This window comes from Nuphar pumila, chromosome 3, assembly GCF_984573655.1.
Source record: "Nuphar pumila chromosome 3, dmNupPumi1.hap1.1, whole genome shotgun sequence".
Lineage (NCBI taxonomy): Eukaryota > Viridiplantae > Streptophyta > Magnoliopsida > Nymphaeales > Nymphaeaceae > Nuphar > Nuphar pumila.
In genome coordinates, this window is record NC_143251.1 from 12,410,154 (window position 1) to 12,424,031 (window position 13,878).

General features: G+C 39.6%; 2 protein-coding genes across 2 annotated transcripts; one reads left to right on the forward strand and one right to left on the reverse strand.

The window, feature by feature from the left end:
• The first annotated feature begins 688 nt into the window (after nt 1-688).
• On the forward strand, nt 689-6,229 carry LOC149841998 (serine/threonine-protein kinase PBL34-like). The gene is made up of 6 exons (XM_090000567.1): nt 689-821; nt 1,430-1,743; nt 1,849-1,984; nt 5,025-5,158; nt 5,234-5,357; nt 5,775-6,229. Exons 1-6 carry the CDS (start codon nt 689-691, stop codon nt 6,227-6,229), a joined length of 1,296 nt encoding a protein of 431 aa, XP_089856693.1.
• Nucleotides 6,230-9,269: 3,040 nt separating this feature from the next.
• LOC149841999 (seed dormancy control protein) lies at nt 9,270-13,188 on the reverse strand. Its single transcript, XM_090000568.1, has 4 exons — nt 13,124-13,188; nt 11,296-11,381; nt 9,893-10,558; nt 9,270-9,532 (listed from the first exon to the last, which is right to left on the reverse strand). Exons 1-4 carry the CDS (start codon nt 13,186-13,188, stop codon nt 9,495-9,497), a joined length of 855 nt encoding a protein of 284 aa, XP_089856694.1. The 3' UTR covers nt 9,270-9,494.
• Nucleotides 13,189-13,878: the final 690 nt, after the last annotated feature.

The following is a 13,878-nucleotide window of genomic DNA, read 5'->3' on the forward strand; positions in this document are numbered from 1 at the left end:
CATGTAAATGACAGATTGACAGGTACCTCCAAGTCTATGTCACAAGGATACTTTAATTTACTCTTGTTCCGTGTCCTTTTATATACTAAGAAATATGTATTGTATCCTGTGTTTTTATGCCGTGTCCTTGTGATACTAGTCCAAGTCTATCAAGCGTTGTGACTACCCATGACATGCATGTGTCAGATGAGAATATACTCGTATTTTTTAAAGCTTCTTTTTGGTCGGCAGGGGATAGAATCTTTCGTAGAAATGGATTGAGACAGCTTGAGCAAATGAGCAGTGAGTGAATGAGATCCTATTCAAGCCAATGAGAGCAAAGAAAGAGAGAATGAGAAGACATAAACCATACTCTCTGAGACTGATGCTAGAATTGAGGTACCCACCACCAATGGGGAAAAAAGAAAAAGAAAGTGATTCCTCCCATTCATTGTGTGTGATCTTTGGTGATCATGGCATTGATGATGATGATGCCTGTTACCTCCAAGAAAATAAAGAAAAAGAAAGCAAAAGCTGGAAGGAAAAAGAAGAGGGAAAATCTTTCACTATGCTTTCTCTATCTTCTAGAAAGACTCAGTGTTTGCTTCTTTTTTCTTCTTTTTTTCTGGCTTATGCTTTTATTGGAGGCTTTTTCTTTGAAGTGGTCAAAATGGGTTGTGAGTGAATCTGAAAGGAAGAGATGGGAGAGATGGAGAAGTGTGGGTGTTGGGCCGGGCTGAAGCATCACATAAAAGGAGCTTGCAAATCTTCTTCTTCTTCTTCTTCTTCTTCTAAAGATACTCCTCACACCCTTCCCAGAACTAGCCTGGTTTATGATGCAGGTGCTCTCTCTCTCTCTCTCTCTCTCTCTCTCTGTGTGTGTGTGTGTGTGTGTGTGTGTGTGTGTGTGTGTGTGTGTGAAAATAGAGCCTGTTTGTTACTGTTCTTTGTATTTAATCACTAAAATCCTTTTCTATTGGCGTCGAGGAAATTTATTTGGGGCTAAATTAAGCTACTGGGTTATTTTGGTTCCAACTGAACACTGTGAGGAATGAATCTATTTTAGGAGCCGCTTGTATTGGTTTTGTTTGTGGGCAGTTTTTAGATTTTTAGAATTCGTGTTTTTATTGTTAAAAGTTCCAAATTTCACAATAGTTGTTGGGGAGTTTTTTTGGTGATTAAGCAGTAGAGACCTCTTATTTGTGGTTTGGACAGATGAATTGGTTGAACACATATATTGGACTGCTATAAGCAACATCAAGGAGCTTGGCAGTTCTTATTTGCTGCTTGCACTTCTGAAATGATGCATATCTTTAGTTTTAGGAAGATTTAGGACAATGAATACTTCCTCTTGATCTTTGCACTTCTTACAAAGCGCTATAAAACTAGCTGAATTGTCATGTTCTAAACCATTTGATGGTTCACAAGTGTCTCTGGACTTTTCATGCAGCTGCTGAAACAAGATACTTGAATGCCAGCAACAGAGAGCTCTCTGCGCCTCCAGAAGCTCTCATCTCTGATGCCATCGATGTGCCGCAAGAAAAGAGGGCCTCAGGCCGCCTGCTTCAGTTCACCTTTCAAGAGCTTAAATCTGCTACTGGCAACTTCAGACCTGATAGTATTCTTGGGGAGGGCGGTTTCGGGTTTGTCTTTAAAGGTTGGATAGAAGAGAATGGTACAGCCCCTGCAAAACCAGGTTCAGGCATTGCAGTTGCAGTCAAAAGCCTGAAACCAGATGGTCTACAAGGTCATAGAGAATGGGTGGTGGGTAAAGCTAATTTTGAGGAGCCCATGCTATACATGACATTTGTTTTAGGACCTTTGTTCTCTATTGTTGAGTAATATTGGTGTTTTCTTTTCTTAATATAGGCTGAAGTGAACTTCCTTGGGCAGTTATACCACCCAAACCTTGTTAAACTTATCGGATACTGCATTGAAGATGATCAGAGATTGCTTGCCTACGAGTTTATGGTCCGTGGAAGTCTTGAAAACCATCTCTTTCGAAGTAAGCACATATCTCTTTGGTTAGTGTGTGTGTGTGTGTGTGTGTGTGTGTGTGTGAGAGAGAGAGAGAGAGAGAGAGAGAGAGAGAGAGAGAGACTATATGCTTTGCAACACCGATAGTGATTGCAGTTCCACATTATGTTGCTTCTTTAATCTATTTGTTATGTAGTGGTGGAAGAGGACAGTGATTGACTCTGTGCAGCCTTTCTGGTTTCATCCTAGTGCTGGCATCCTGAAAAAAAAATGGATAGCAGTGGGATTTTGTTTCTTAGTTTTTTGTCCCAACTGCTATCTTGGATAGATGTCACATTTGAACAACTGACATGGCCATGATTCTATACAATCTCCTATGAAGTGGTTGTCATGTTTGTGTTGCTTCAGGGCAAGATTGTTTTCATTGTATTCTTGTACTGGTCTGGTTACAGTATTAAGCAATCAGTGATACTTCATTCCACTGATTACAGGTGCTGTTATTTTAGAGGGATGCATGACTGACGCATGTCAATCAAACCATGCAGATTAAATTCCTGATCTGTGCCAATGATTTTGTTAGGTTTCTTTCAAGTATATTGTTTTCAGTAAAAAAATATTCTTTTTCAGTAGCTGGCTGTGAAACTTAGACTTCCATGTATGACTAGATTAATCATCAAAACACAATGATTTGCTATTAATATGCAATACATCTAGGATATTCTTTGGAGTCAACTATTGGCCTGTACATTAGTGATCATGCTAAATCTTAGTAGTGAAACAAGAGATTATGGAACCCTACTTGGGGATGTCGGATAGGAATGTGGTGTAAAAAATCTTTGAATTCCAAATATTGAATGGACCTGATAAACTTTGCAAAGTACACTTAGGTAGGTATGGGCTTCAAAATATCTCCATGATGCTAGCAAATGAAGGGTCTGGACCTATTCATTCAACATGGGTAATTGGATGACATAAAGGAATCTGAGGTGTCAAAGATGAGATTGTCATCACAATAGCTTTTAATTCATCAAGATGTTTCAGTTGTTACTTGAGACTGATAATGTAGTCCTGAATCGTGGTAAATGTTTGCTGCTTTATTTTTCATACTGGCAGTCCAAAATCATCTACTTTAGTTATGTTGATAAAAATTTTGAAGTTGGGAAGGTTAACTTACCCGGATTCGCAAAATTCTTTTTGAAATATATGGGGACGCCGTTTGCAAGTCTTGGTCGTCCTTTGCCCGATGGAAAGGTAATGCCCAGCTAGGTTTTTCGATCTCTGTAGCTCAAATTACACCACCGTGAATTTAGGTATGCAAATAAAGATTAAACGCGTATAAGCATCCAAACTAGAATAATGAAAACAAAAATAGATGAATAAATTAATTGATTGATCTAAAAAATTACCTTTTTGGACTCGGGGGTTTATTTAACTTTTAAGCTTCTTTTCGGTCCGGCAACACCTCTTAGGTATGAGGGTTGTTGCAGTAGCTTCGGCAGCACCTCTACGTAGGTATGGCAGCTTGAGATAAAGGGGTATGGTAAGGCTAAGGCTTGTTCGCTCTATGGCCAGCACTCGGACAAAGAATTTTCAGATGATCAAACTGTAGGGGTGGTCCCATGTTTATAGAATTTTGAACAAGATACGGATCACTTGATTTTCTGGGTTTGAATCCAAGCCAAATGAATCTGAGTTTATCCTTCAGAGGGGATAAGACTCATCCAAGAAGAGTTCTGTTTGGGATAGTACTTTGGGTAGGATAGGATTTAAGAATATTCTACTTTTTGGGGCTCTAGAAAGATAATGATAGGCTTTTGGGTGGTTTCTATCCAAATGGCATGCATGGATGGGATTTTTAGAGGTTTTCTATAGATTAGATAATGAAATTTCAGATCTTCATGCTTAAATTGGGTCGTACTTCAGATCTATTATAATATGGTAACTTGTTTTGACCATAACTTCATATCCGAATGTCAGATTAAAACATCGTTTGGTGCGTTGGAAAGCTAACATCCTCAACTTTAATTAATCTTTTAAGTGCAAAACCAAATTCAATCGTTTTGCTGATAAAAAAGGCACTCAAAGTGGGACCTACCTGAAAACAAGATTTTTATTGAATAAATTACATTGTTTTCGTCATAACTTTCTACTCCAATATTGTATTGACCTGATTTTTAGCTTGTTTGAAAGATAAGATCCTCTAGTTTAATTGATATTTTGGACAAAAGTCTAGAGGATGTCTTTTTGGAGTTCGAAAGTTTAAGCTAACAGAACTTTGAAATGACCTGGTTAAAATTGAGGTGTCTACAAGTTATTACTTGTGCACTCTGTATGCTTTGTTATTTTTCTGACTTCTAGGGCCCTCTTGTTCTGGGTTCTCCTCTCAGTATGTGCTATAAATGTGTCATAGTTAAGTATATGGTGGTTCTCATATCACTTCTGGATATTTAATGGTTAAGTATAAAGCAAACTGTTACTTTTCTTATAAAAAAATTTATATACTGCACAAAGTACATTGATTCACTAAAGTTTTCTTGAAAAAGCAGCTAAGACAAATCCTCAACTGAAATATCATGAAGTGCATTGTCATGCATCCAACTTCAACGTTTTCACAGAAACAATTGTAACAATTGATAAAAATAACATATGTATATGTAACTTTTTTCTTTCTTGGGATGTCCAATATTTTTTCTTGGTGCAACATACAACTGCTGTTTCTATGTCCTATTCTAATTGTCATTGCTGCAAATGACTAGGTCGAGTTCAGTCAACTAGAGAACCTATTAGCGATCCAATGCTTTAGATATGAACTTTTTTTTATCAATATTCTGACTTTGCTATCTAAAACTACATTAACCGCATGGTTGATGATGCATAAGCATGCTTAGCTACACTGTTGAATGTAAAGTAATGTAGTTGTCACTGGCTCTGTAATGTTATCACTTCCATGTAAGAGAAAACCATGGATATGTTAGATCCAACATTAGGTTCAACATCTTGTACAATGAATGATGTGAATGTCCAATGCCTCCTTAGACAGTTTTTGATAATTCATGGAACTGTTGCAGGGACTCTACCTCTTTCATGGTCTAACAGGGTAAAGGTAGCTATTGGTGCTGCTAAAGGCCTTGCCTTTCTCCATGGAGGTGCTGAACCCGTCATTTATCGGGATTTCAAAACATCCAACATTCTGCTAGATTCAGTACGTATCTTATTTTTGAGCATTACAACTTCCAATATGGTTCTGTTACCTAAAACCTATGGCAATTTTGTTCAGGAATACAATGCAAAGCTTTCAGACTTTGGACTGGCAAAAGCGGGACCTCAGGGAGACAAAACACATGTTTCTACCAGAGTAGTCGGTACATATGGTTATGCTGCACCTGAGTACATAATGACAGGTACACATGCATGCATTGGTATGGATGCACGTATTGTCTCCCTTTTCTCAGCTTGTGAAAGTCCTATACAGAAATTTAATCCATTAAATTGTTTTACCTTTTCTTTATATACTAAATCCTCAAATGTAATGTCACTATCTTTTGTCCCTAGTCTGTCATTAATATGAACAATAAAACCTCTGAAATGCTCACATTTCTCTGTTATATAATTCTTCTTCTCTATTCCTTACTATCCTTTTTCTTAAAATCACTCAGCTTTATCATGATTCTTGAATCATGGGTTGTTAGTTTCAAGATTTCTTGAGAGCACATGCATGCATTTATCAGTTGTCAATCATATGGATGACAATTTATGTAGCTTAATTCACTCATATAATGGTGAAGCTGATTGTTCCTTTCTAACCTCTATCCATCCAGGGCATTTGACATCAAAGAGTGATGTTTACAGTTTTGGTGTTGTGTTGCTTGAGATCCTAACTGGTCGAAGATCAGTGGACAAGAAACGGCCAAGCAAGGAGCAAAATTTAGTGGCATGGGCTCGTCCATATTTAGGAGACAAGCGAAAATTACACCTGCTAGTTGACCCACGTTTGGAGCTGAACTATTCTGTAAAGGGTGTCCAGAAGGTTGCTCAATTAGCTTACTATTGCCTCACCAGAGAACCAAAATCCCGGCCATCCATGGATGATGTTGTCAAGTACTTAATTCCATTGCAAGATCTCAATGACCTGGCATGCTTGTCATTCCCCAGCCAGTCATCTCAGCAGGGTTGGTGCAGGCAGAAAACAGATGGAAATCGGCAGCTTTCTTACATACAAGCTAGAGACATCAGAGGTTTTACACTCCACTCTGGCAAGCAAGGTGGAAGATAGACCAGTCTATTAGTTGCAGGAATATGTTTCCTAATCTATATTTAGGAGGTTGTTTCAGTCACTTGCACTATCATTCTGCAATTGTGATATGAGATGAAGGGATAAAAGGTGTTCAATTGGGAGAATGCATGATCATGGTGCACTCTTTTGTTGGGTTACAGATACATCTATGGACTTTATGTTTTTGAGATATCCTGCAAGATAAGCTCTTCTATGGGATGCATTGTCAATGGTCGCATTTTATATGGATACAGGGACTGTGTGGAGTTGCAACATTGGAGGAGACAGGAAAATTCTGGATACTCCACAGGGATGTTAAGAAATATCAATTGGTATAAGGTGCACCAGATTACCGCTTCTTTCTCTTTTTAACATTTGGAAACAAAATGTAAATATTGAGCTTTAGAATGTTCACATTTCCAGTGTTATGCTTTATATTTTTCCAATGCCACCAGTTGAATGATTTACCACTTGATCTCCATGTAATTTAGTCTGTTAAAGGCCCACTCTTTTGAAGCCCTGCTACATGAATCTCATATCTCAGCCTGGAAGCATTCTATTCTGATAAAGACGATCTAATTTCATTTGTTCAAAAATCATGAAGCCTGTCCAAATCTCATGTAAGAAAAATTTCTTTCAAATTACAGTCCAGTGACATGCCACCAACCTAATATCGTCTCACTTCAAATCAAATGTGAATGTTAGTCATGCTTGACATGCCATATGACCCAGGATAAAGGTCCTATCAAGCAAGGGGCATGTACGATGTTATGCAGTCTGAGGAGCTTAGCTAAAAGTTACACGTGCTTCATGATCAGCAAAACATATACCCTGTGAAAAGCCACTATCATTTCAATAATCTTCTAAGCCTTAATCTAATCAATTTTCATATGGTTATTCAACTGTAAGCACTTGTACCCGGAGTTCATTTAGCTACTCTTAATAAGAAAAGTGATCATTCAGCTTATGTAACAAGAACATACAAAATATGATCATTGCCATGATCCAAAAAGAGTAGGATCAATGACTCTCTGGTTCTTAGATTACTAATGGAGTCTGGTAAGGTCCCACTCTTCTCCAAAACATGACTAATGCAAATGGCTCAGCTTTTTCTAAGGCAGTATCTAACACGCTTCTATTTTCTGTTTTAAAAGTTATGTTCTTATTCATTAAATAAGCAACCATGTTTTCAGCAAACCAGTAAGTATAAGTATCTATTTAGAGAACTTTTGCATTACTCCTGTCAAGGCCACAACTGTATGCTCTTCCTCAAGGGAATGATTGAATCACTAGTATGGGCCTTGTCTCTTGTCTGTGTTGACTGTTGTAATCTCTGAAGCTACTTCCACTTGCATTGCTGATGCTTCTTGAACATTGGGAACAAGAAACATGACTACAATCTCAACATCTAATTTTTCTTCTGCACTAACTGTTTCAAATTCACCGAAGTTACTGAATGTCATATGAACTGAAATGGCACCTTTACATCCTAGGTAGACTAGTGTTATTTGATCATGTTTCATATGTGCTCAGGAAGAACTTATGATTGGTGTTTCAGCATTTATCTGCTCAAAAACGTTTACAGATAATTTTTTGAATAACTCAAGACAGCTTGTCTGCTCAAAAGCGTTTACAGATAATTTTTTGAATAACTCAAGACAGCTTGTGTGCAATGCAAACTAAAACTAATTTACAAAGAATGTAATGAGCCCCAAGTTATTTGATCATGTCAATATGCTTGGGAAGAATTTATGATAGATGTTTGTGCATCCTAGCTGCTCAAGAGTATAGAAATCAAATTTGTAATAACTCATGTATAGTTCTTTATGATGCAGGATGAAAACCACATCTATACTTTAATATGTAAACAATGTAAGGAATCCCAAGTTGTTGGCTGTTCCTTGTAAATATCGTTCATGGGCAGTTGTTTTTGCAATAATTCACTATTCATGTTTCTTTCAGAAATATGGTTTTTGTTTAGGTTAGCCTCTCTTTACTAAACATACGTCTAAGTCTTTCTTGAATTACTCTGTAGCAGGCAGCCTTCCACTACTCATTCATAGTCAAATTTGTTGCAATATATTGTCGTTGGTTTTCATGTGTTTGCCATCAGTTAATAGTGCAGACGCGTGCCTCTTGGCTGAAATCTGCTTGAAAAGCAGGGATGAAACCAGGCTGAACCAGGGCCTGTATAAAACCATTTCACATGGTAGCGGGCTTATCTTTTCTTGCTGGACGAAGCCAATTCCAGAATTGGTTGGTGTCGGATCAGTACTTGAGCTTAGCAATATAGACACAGGTAAAAAGTTTAGCCTGGCTTTCGGTCCAATAGAATTCCATACAGTTGAACCTGCTGTGCTGACTGGAGTAGTTGGAAAGCTTATCAAGGAGGCAAACACTCACGTATGGGTTTTGGAAACCAAAGTGTCTCCATTCATTCAAATCAAATTGGTCTTTCTAACACAAGATACCAGAAAGGAAGCTTGCCAAACTGAATTTTGTGCCCGCAGTTTGGATAAAGGCGAAACCATTCGTCTGTTGGGAACCTGATTTTGGTGCGAACTTTTGGTACAAGCCATGTGAACCCATGCAAGACTGTTTTGTTGGTTATGTAGAAGAGGTTTGCATGTGTACCATGGCACCTAGCCATGCTGGTCGGTGACCATTTATTTCATCTCATTTTGTGCACATGTAATTCACATCAATGTGGTTGGTTCCTGAATTGAACCAGTTAAAAAAAAAAAAACTGAATCGGTCTGATTCGAACCAAATCATTTTGAATTGGTTTATTCAAAAGTGACTTTTTTTAATCAGACATGACAAAGGAAAAAAAGGGGGAGGGGTGTTGATTCAGGCCATGTCAGGCTGATTCAGCCCGACAAGCTGAATCTAGTCAGCCCCTGCATTTGAATTGATTATTAGGCCATTCAATTCAAATCAACCAATTCAGGTAAATTTGAATTCTATTTTAACATTGGTTAACATAGTCTGCATCTACAAGATAGACCTTTAGGAAAGATGAAATGACTGTGAATCTCTCTTGTAAATCAATGAACAAATGCTTCATATTTCATACTTGCCTTAAATGTAAAAGTACACAGGACTTGTATTACATGCTTGCTGAATGGATATAGATAAACTTAGCGACCAAAATGAAGAGAAAAAGAAACGTATTCTAAGAAGACGTTGAGAGAGAGAAAGGTTGTGTAGATAATGATTGATCATAAATGAAGAACAATAAGTGGTGCTTCTGCGGCTTCCTCTGCTATGAACCAAAGGCTTCCATGGTTATGCATAGTGGACCTGCGCATTTACATAAACAAGTACTTCAATGCCAATATAACAGAAGGTGAAAGCAACAAAGTTTTTAGTGTTTTTTCTGGCAAAGTTATGGCACTTGGGCTGAATGGTTGTGGTGATGATGATCATGGTGGTGATCTGTAGCTAAAAATGGATGTAATATCATGATGATGGTGATGCACACCATCGGCATCATGATGATGATGCTGCTTAGCAACTGATGCTAAAAGGGAAGTTGAATCAAATCCATGTAACTTCTTTGGCATGCTCAAATACTACTATACCAATAACACATCCGGTACATAACCGAGCCGGTTCTCCTGGTTCAGCAGAACTGGAATTAAGGCAAGCAGCTTCACGTACCGTTTCTGAGCCTATGGAATGCAGCGACCCGGTGCACCATATCCTGAACTCCAGCAAATGCGACCAAGAACTCGGCGGCATCCGTCCGGTCAAGCATCCTCTTGACAATGAGCTCGAGCACTCTGTATCTGAGTTGCTGAGCCCGGGCCATGACTCGATATATCTTCTTCAGACCCGATTGCAGAGATGATACTGCTGTCTGGGTCTTGCTTGCCCGATTCTCGCCGAAACCCACCGTCACTCCAGTGAATGGAAAGCGGAGAATGCAGGTGGCCTGGTACTCGGCGAGCTCTTCATCCAGGATAGCTTCCTCTATGCGAGTGTCTCGGCGAAACCGAGTCAGTATCTTGATCTGCCTGGGCCTGAGAGTGAACCGGTTCGAACGGAGGAAGAGGAAGAGGAGGTTGAAGATGGCAGAGGGACGCCAATCGCCGAGCCAATTGAGGGCATTCTCCAGTGGGAATCTCCACGTCGGCATGAGCACGCCGGCGACCTTGCAGGGACGGATCGGATCCGATGACCGGTTGGAACGCGGCTCGTATCGGCTGAGTTGATCATCAATGAGCCGGTCTAAGAAGCATCTAGCATTGAGGTATCTTTCCATCCTGGCCGCCATGTTCATCGGATCACGGCGCCAATGGTTGTACGGAACGGATTGTTTCTCTCCTATCAGATGATGGTACCAAGAAGTAAAAACAATGATTATTTTGGTCAAACGATAGAGAATTCAGTCCGTTTCTTCACTGACAAGAATGATTTTCAGTTTTTGGTTTGTTTGCACTTTGCAGAAAACGTCAAGAAATCAATAGAAAAAAAGAATTTTGAACAACGAATTGTTTCTTCGATGATGGTTTTTACTTGATGGGTGATCTGTTTTTGGCCTTTGAATGATCTGAACTCTCGCTAAAAGCAACATGAAAAACGAGTTTTTCCTCTTTCCTACGATGGGTCGTCGATTTCTCGGCTAAACTAGCTTTTCCGACGATGGGCCATCGACTTCTTGGCTACTAGTGATCGGGAATCTTGGTCAGATCACAATAATGGGATCGGTTATCTGTTTCCGGCGGTGAATGGATTCCCCGTTGATGGGCCAGAAAACGACCGAAAACTCATCAACAACATGAAACGATGGTTTCTCCGACGATGGGTGATCGGTTTCCGTCCAAGAAAACAGATGAACATGATTCCTCGACGATGGTGCTTCATTTTCCGGCCTGATAACGACCGAAAACCCATCGACAATACGAATGGTTTTTCCGACGATGGGCGATCGGTTTGCAGCCAAGAAACGAATTGGATTATCCTCGGTACGCCAAGAAACCCACGACTTTTGTTGGTCGAAGGGTCATCAGGATTAGCAAGAAAAACGAGACGAAGAATTCCGAGGGAGAAACCGAACGTACCGCGTCTTCTCCAATCGAGAATCCACGCGCACATGAGAGGGTGGCCTTCTTGCTGCTGCTTGGCGGCCTCACTTCGAGTCTTCTCCCTGCATCGATACAAGAAGGATTTTAGGCCGCTAGGATGCAGAGAGAAGAAGAAAGAGGCAGAAACGAGAGAGGGAGAAAGAGGGGTAAGGTGTCCTCACGCTTGAGAGGGAGGTGGGGCGGACGTCGGTGGCCAGAGGCAAGATAAATCTGCCCTCTTCTGTCTCGGCATCTCTCTCTCTCTCTGCTTCTTCCACGATTGGGGGGTCGTCTTCTTCCTTTTCTTGCTCTTGCTGTCTCAGAGAGCTGTAAAAGGGGAGGAGGGAAGATGGGGAGGGAGGATCCGATCGTTTGTTTGTTTGGTATTTATGCAGCATAGGAGAGCCGTTAGAAAAAAACGCGGGAGAATGATTTCTCATATTCAATAGTGAATTTGGAAAAGAAGTTCGTGGGGAAAATCTCGGCGAGGGAAAACCTTTAGATCTTTTGGAAAAAACGGGATTTTATCGATAATGTCCTGCACAAATATCGATATATTTAAATATATAAATATAATATGAATAACGTAAAACTAAATAATAAATGGTGTCCTATGTTGTCCATTGTTAGTAATGATTTTGTCAAAATATGTGATATTTTGATTTTTACAATATAATCTCTTGAAAATGTTGCGATATTTTCAAAATGTCTGGATTTTATGGCTGAGATTAATAACGAGTTTTGAAGTTCGTGGCTAAAATCAGTTGTAATGTAGGTTTTGAATTATCTGCATTTTCATGTACATTAGAGGGTAAGCCCACAGAATTTTACGTTGCCAGGACGACAGGCAGAGCCAGCCCGGTTAGGTCCTGTTGGCAGTTTCGCCTTGTAAATATCAGAAAAATTACTCTATTTTTTTTTTCATTTTTCTGCTTTAAATAATTAGATCTGAATCTGAATTTAAAATGCATAAGATACTGATTTGAGTCCAACTACAAGTCTAAATCTGGGTTCAGATGATAACAGATGATGCAGCACTGAATATGGATCCAACATACGATCTGGTAATGAGGAAAAAAGAGAGACCAAAAACAAGCTTTTTACATGTAAAGAATGCAAACGGATTGGATTTGATCTAAATCTAAACATGGATTGAACATAAGATGCAATGAAAAATTGGACTTTATTTTTAAAGAATTTGTATCCAAAAATTACATACTGAATTCGAATCAGATATCAAGCCAAACCCAATCCATCAGCACCCCATGGGTTTCTGGGGATGTCAATGGTTCAGATTTGGAACGGATATATGACAAAATCCAAATCCGAGTCCATAGAATAAACATCTGATTGGTGATCAGATTCGGATTCAGTGTAGACTAGTTTAACATTTGAATATGAATCCAAACTAAATCTAAATTCGATGTACACGTAAAAGGTATGTATGTTTAATCAAGTATTTAAGCTAGTCAGATTAGAAATGTGAATGGAGTCCAAATCCATTTGACAAATACCCGATTTGGTTGGATTCTGCAATGCTTACGTCAGACATAAATCCAGCCCATTACATTCTTGGCCCTGTTTGGAACTTTGGATGACATGGGACGAAACCAGGTTTAGGAAAAAACTGGTTTTGCCTCAAAATCAAGTTTTTAGCAAACCTGGTTAGCTAAAAAAACTTGGTTATCAGTATTTGGATGACCAAAAACCAGGTTTTTGGTATCAATAAATAAAAAAATAAGAAAAAAAAGTGGGCTATTTTTTGGCCAGCCACCGGCGGGATCACAGTGTCGTCTTCACCGGGCGACATGAAGGCAACACTGACCTGGCCATTTCTGGCCGGTGGCTGGCCAGAAGATGACCAGACAAAACAACGTACTGACTGGCCATTTTCTGACCAACCACTGGCCAGGAAATGGTGTGACCGGTGTCATCCTGTGAGGGCGACACTGGTGATCAGTGGCTGGCAGGAATATGGCTGGCCAGCCACTTTTGTGAAAAAAATATAATTGTGTTCAGCCCTTTTCCGGCCAGCCACTTTTTTCAAAAAAAAAAATACCAAAAAAATCCTGGTCATTTTCCGGCCGGTCACAGGCGGGAAATGGTCATAATGGTACCACCTCAGTTCGACCATTTACAGCCAGTAGCCGGTCCGAAATGGCCTGAACCAGTTTGAGGATGGAGGGAGCTCAAAGTTGTAAAAGGGAAGAAGGGAGGAAGAGGCTGCATAACAGGTCCCCTCCCCTCAAAAAACTAGGTTGAAAAAAGAGAGAGGGACATGTTTTGTAAAACTGGGTTACGGCAAACCAGGTTGGTCAAAATCCTGGTTTGGTGGCATCCAAACAGCCACCAAACTAGGTTTTGTGGCTTAAACTTGGTTTGACACCCAAAACCAGGTTTTAGATGTCCTCCAAACGGTACCTTAAGTGATTTAAACTTTTTTATCCTTTAATTGTTGGTAATCTAGCCAAGTTTGGCTAAAAAAGATCAATTAGAGCATCAAACCAACTAGTGCCTATGTCACAGGGATGCACCGATTTTGTGACTCTATGTAGAGGGACACGATAGGACACGAGGACA

What these genes read in the sequence shown, in the direction of transcription:
- LOC149841998 (XM_090000567.1), top strand. Translation starts at nt 689, where the DNA reads ATGGAGAAGTGTGGGTGTTGGGCCGGGCTGAAGCATCACATAAAAGGA. An exon ending in AAGGTCATAGAGAATGGGTG is followed by an intron (nt 1,744 to 1,848) that starts GTGGGTAAAGCT and finishes TTCTTAATATAG; the next exon opens with GCTGAAGTGAACTTCCTTGG. An exon ending in ACCTGAGTACATAATGACAG is followed by an intron (nt 5,358 to 5,774) that starts GTACACATGCAT and finishes CTATCCATCCAG; the next exon opens with GGCATTTGACATCAAAGAGT.
- LOC149841999 (XM_090000568.1), bottom strand. Translation starts at nt 13,188, where the DNA reads ATGGCCAGTCAGTACGTTGTTTTGTCTGGTCATCTTCTGGCCAGCCAC. An exon ending in CACCGGCCAGAAATGGCCAG is followed by an intron (nt 11,382 to 13,123) that starts GTCAGTGTTGCC and finishes GTATCGATGCAG; the next exon opens with GGAGAAGACTCGAAGTGAGG. An exon ending in TCTCGATTGGAGAAGACGCG is followed by an intron (nt 10,559 to 11,295) that starts GTACGTTCGGTT and finishes ATCATCTGATAG; the next exon opens with GAGAGAAACAATCCGTTCCG.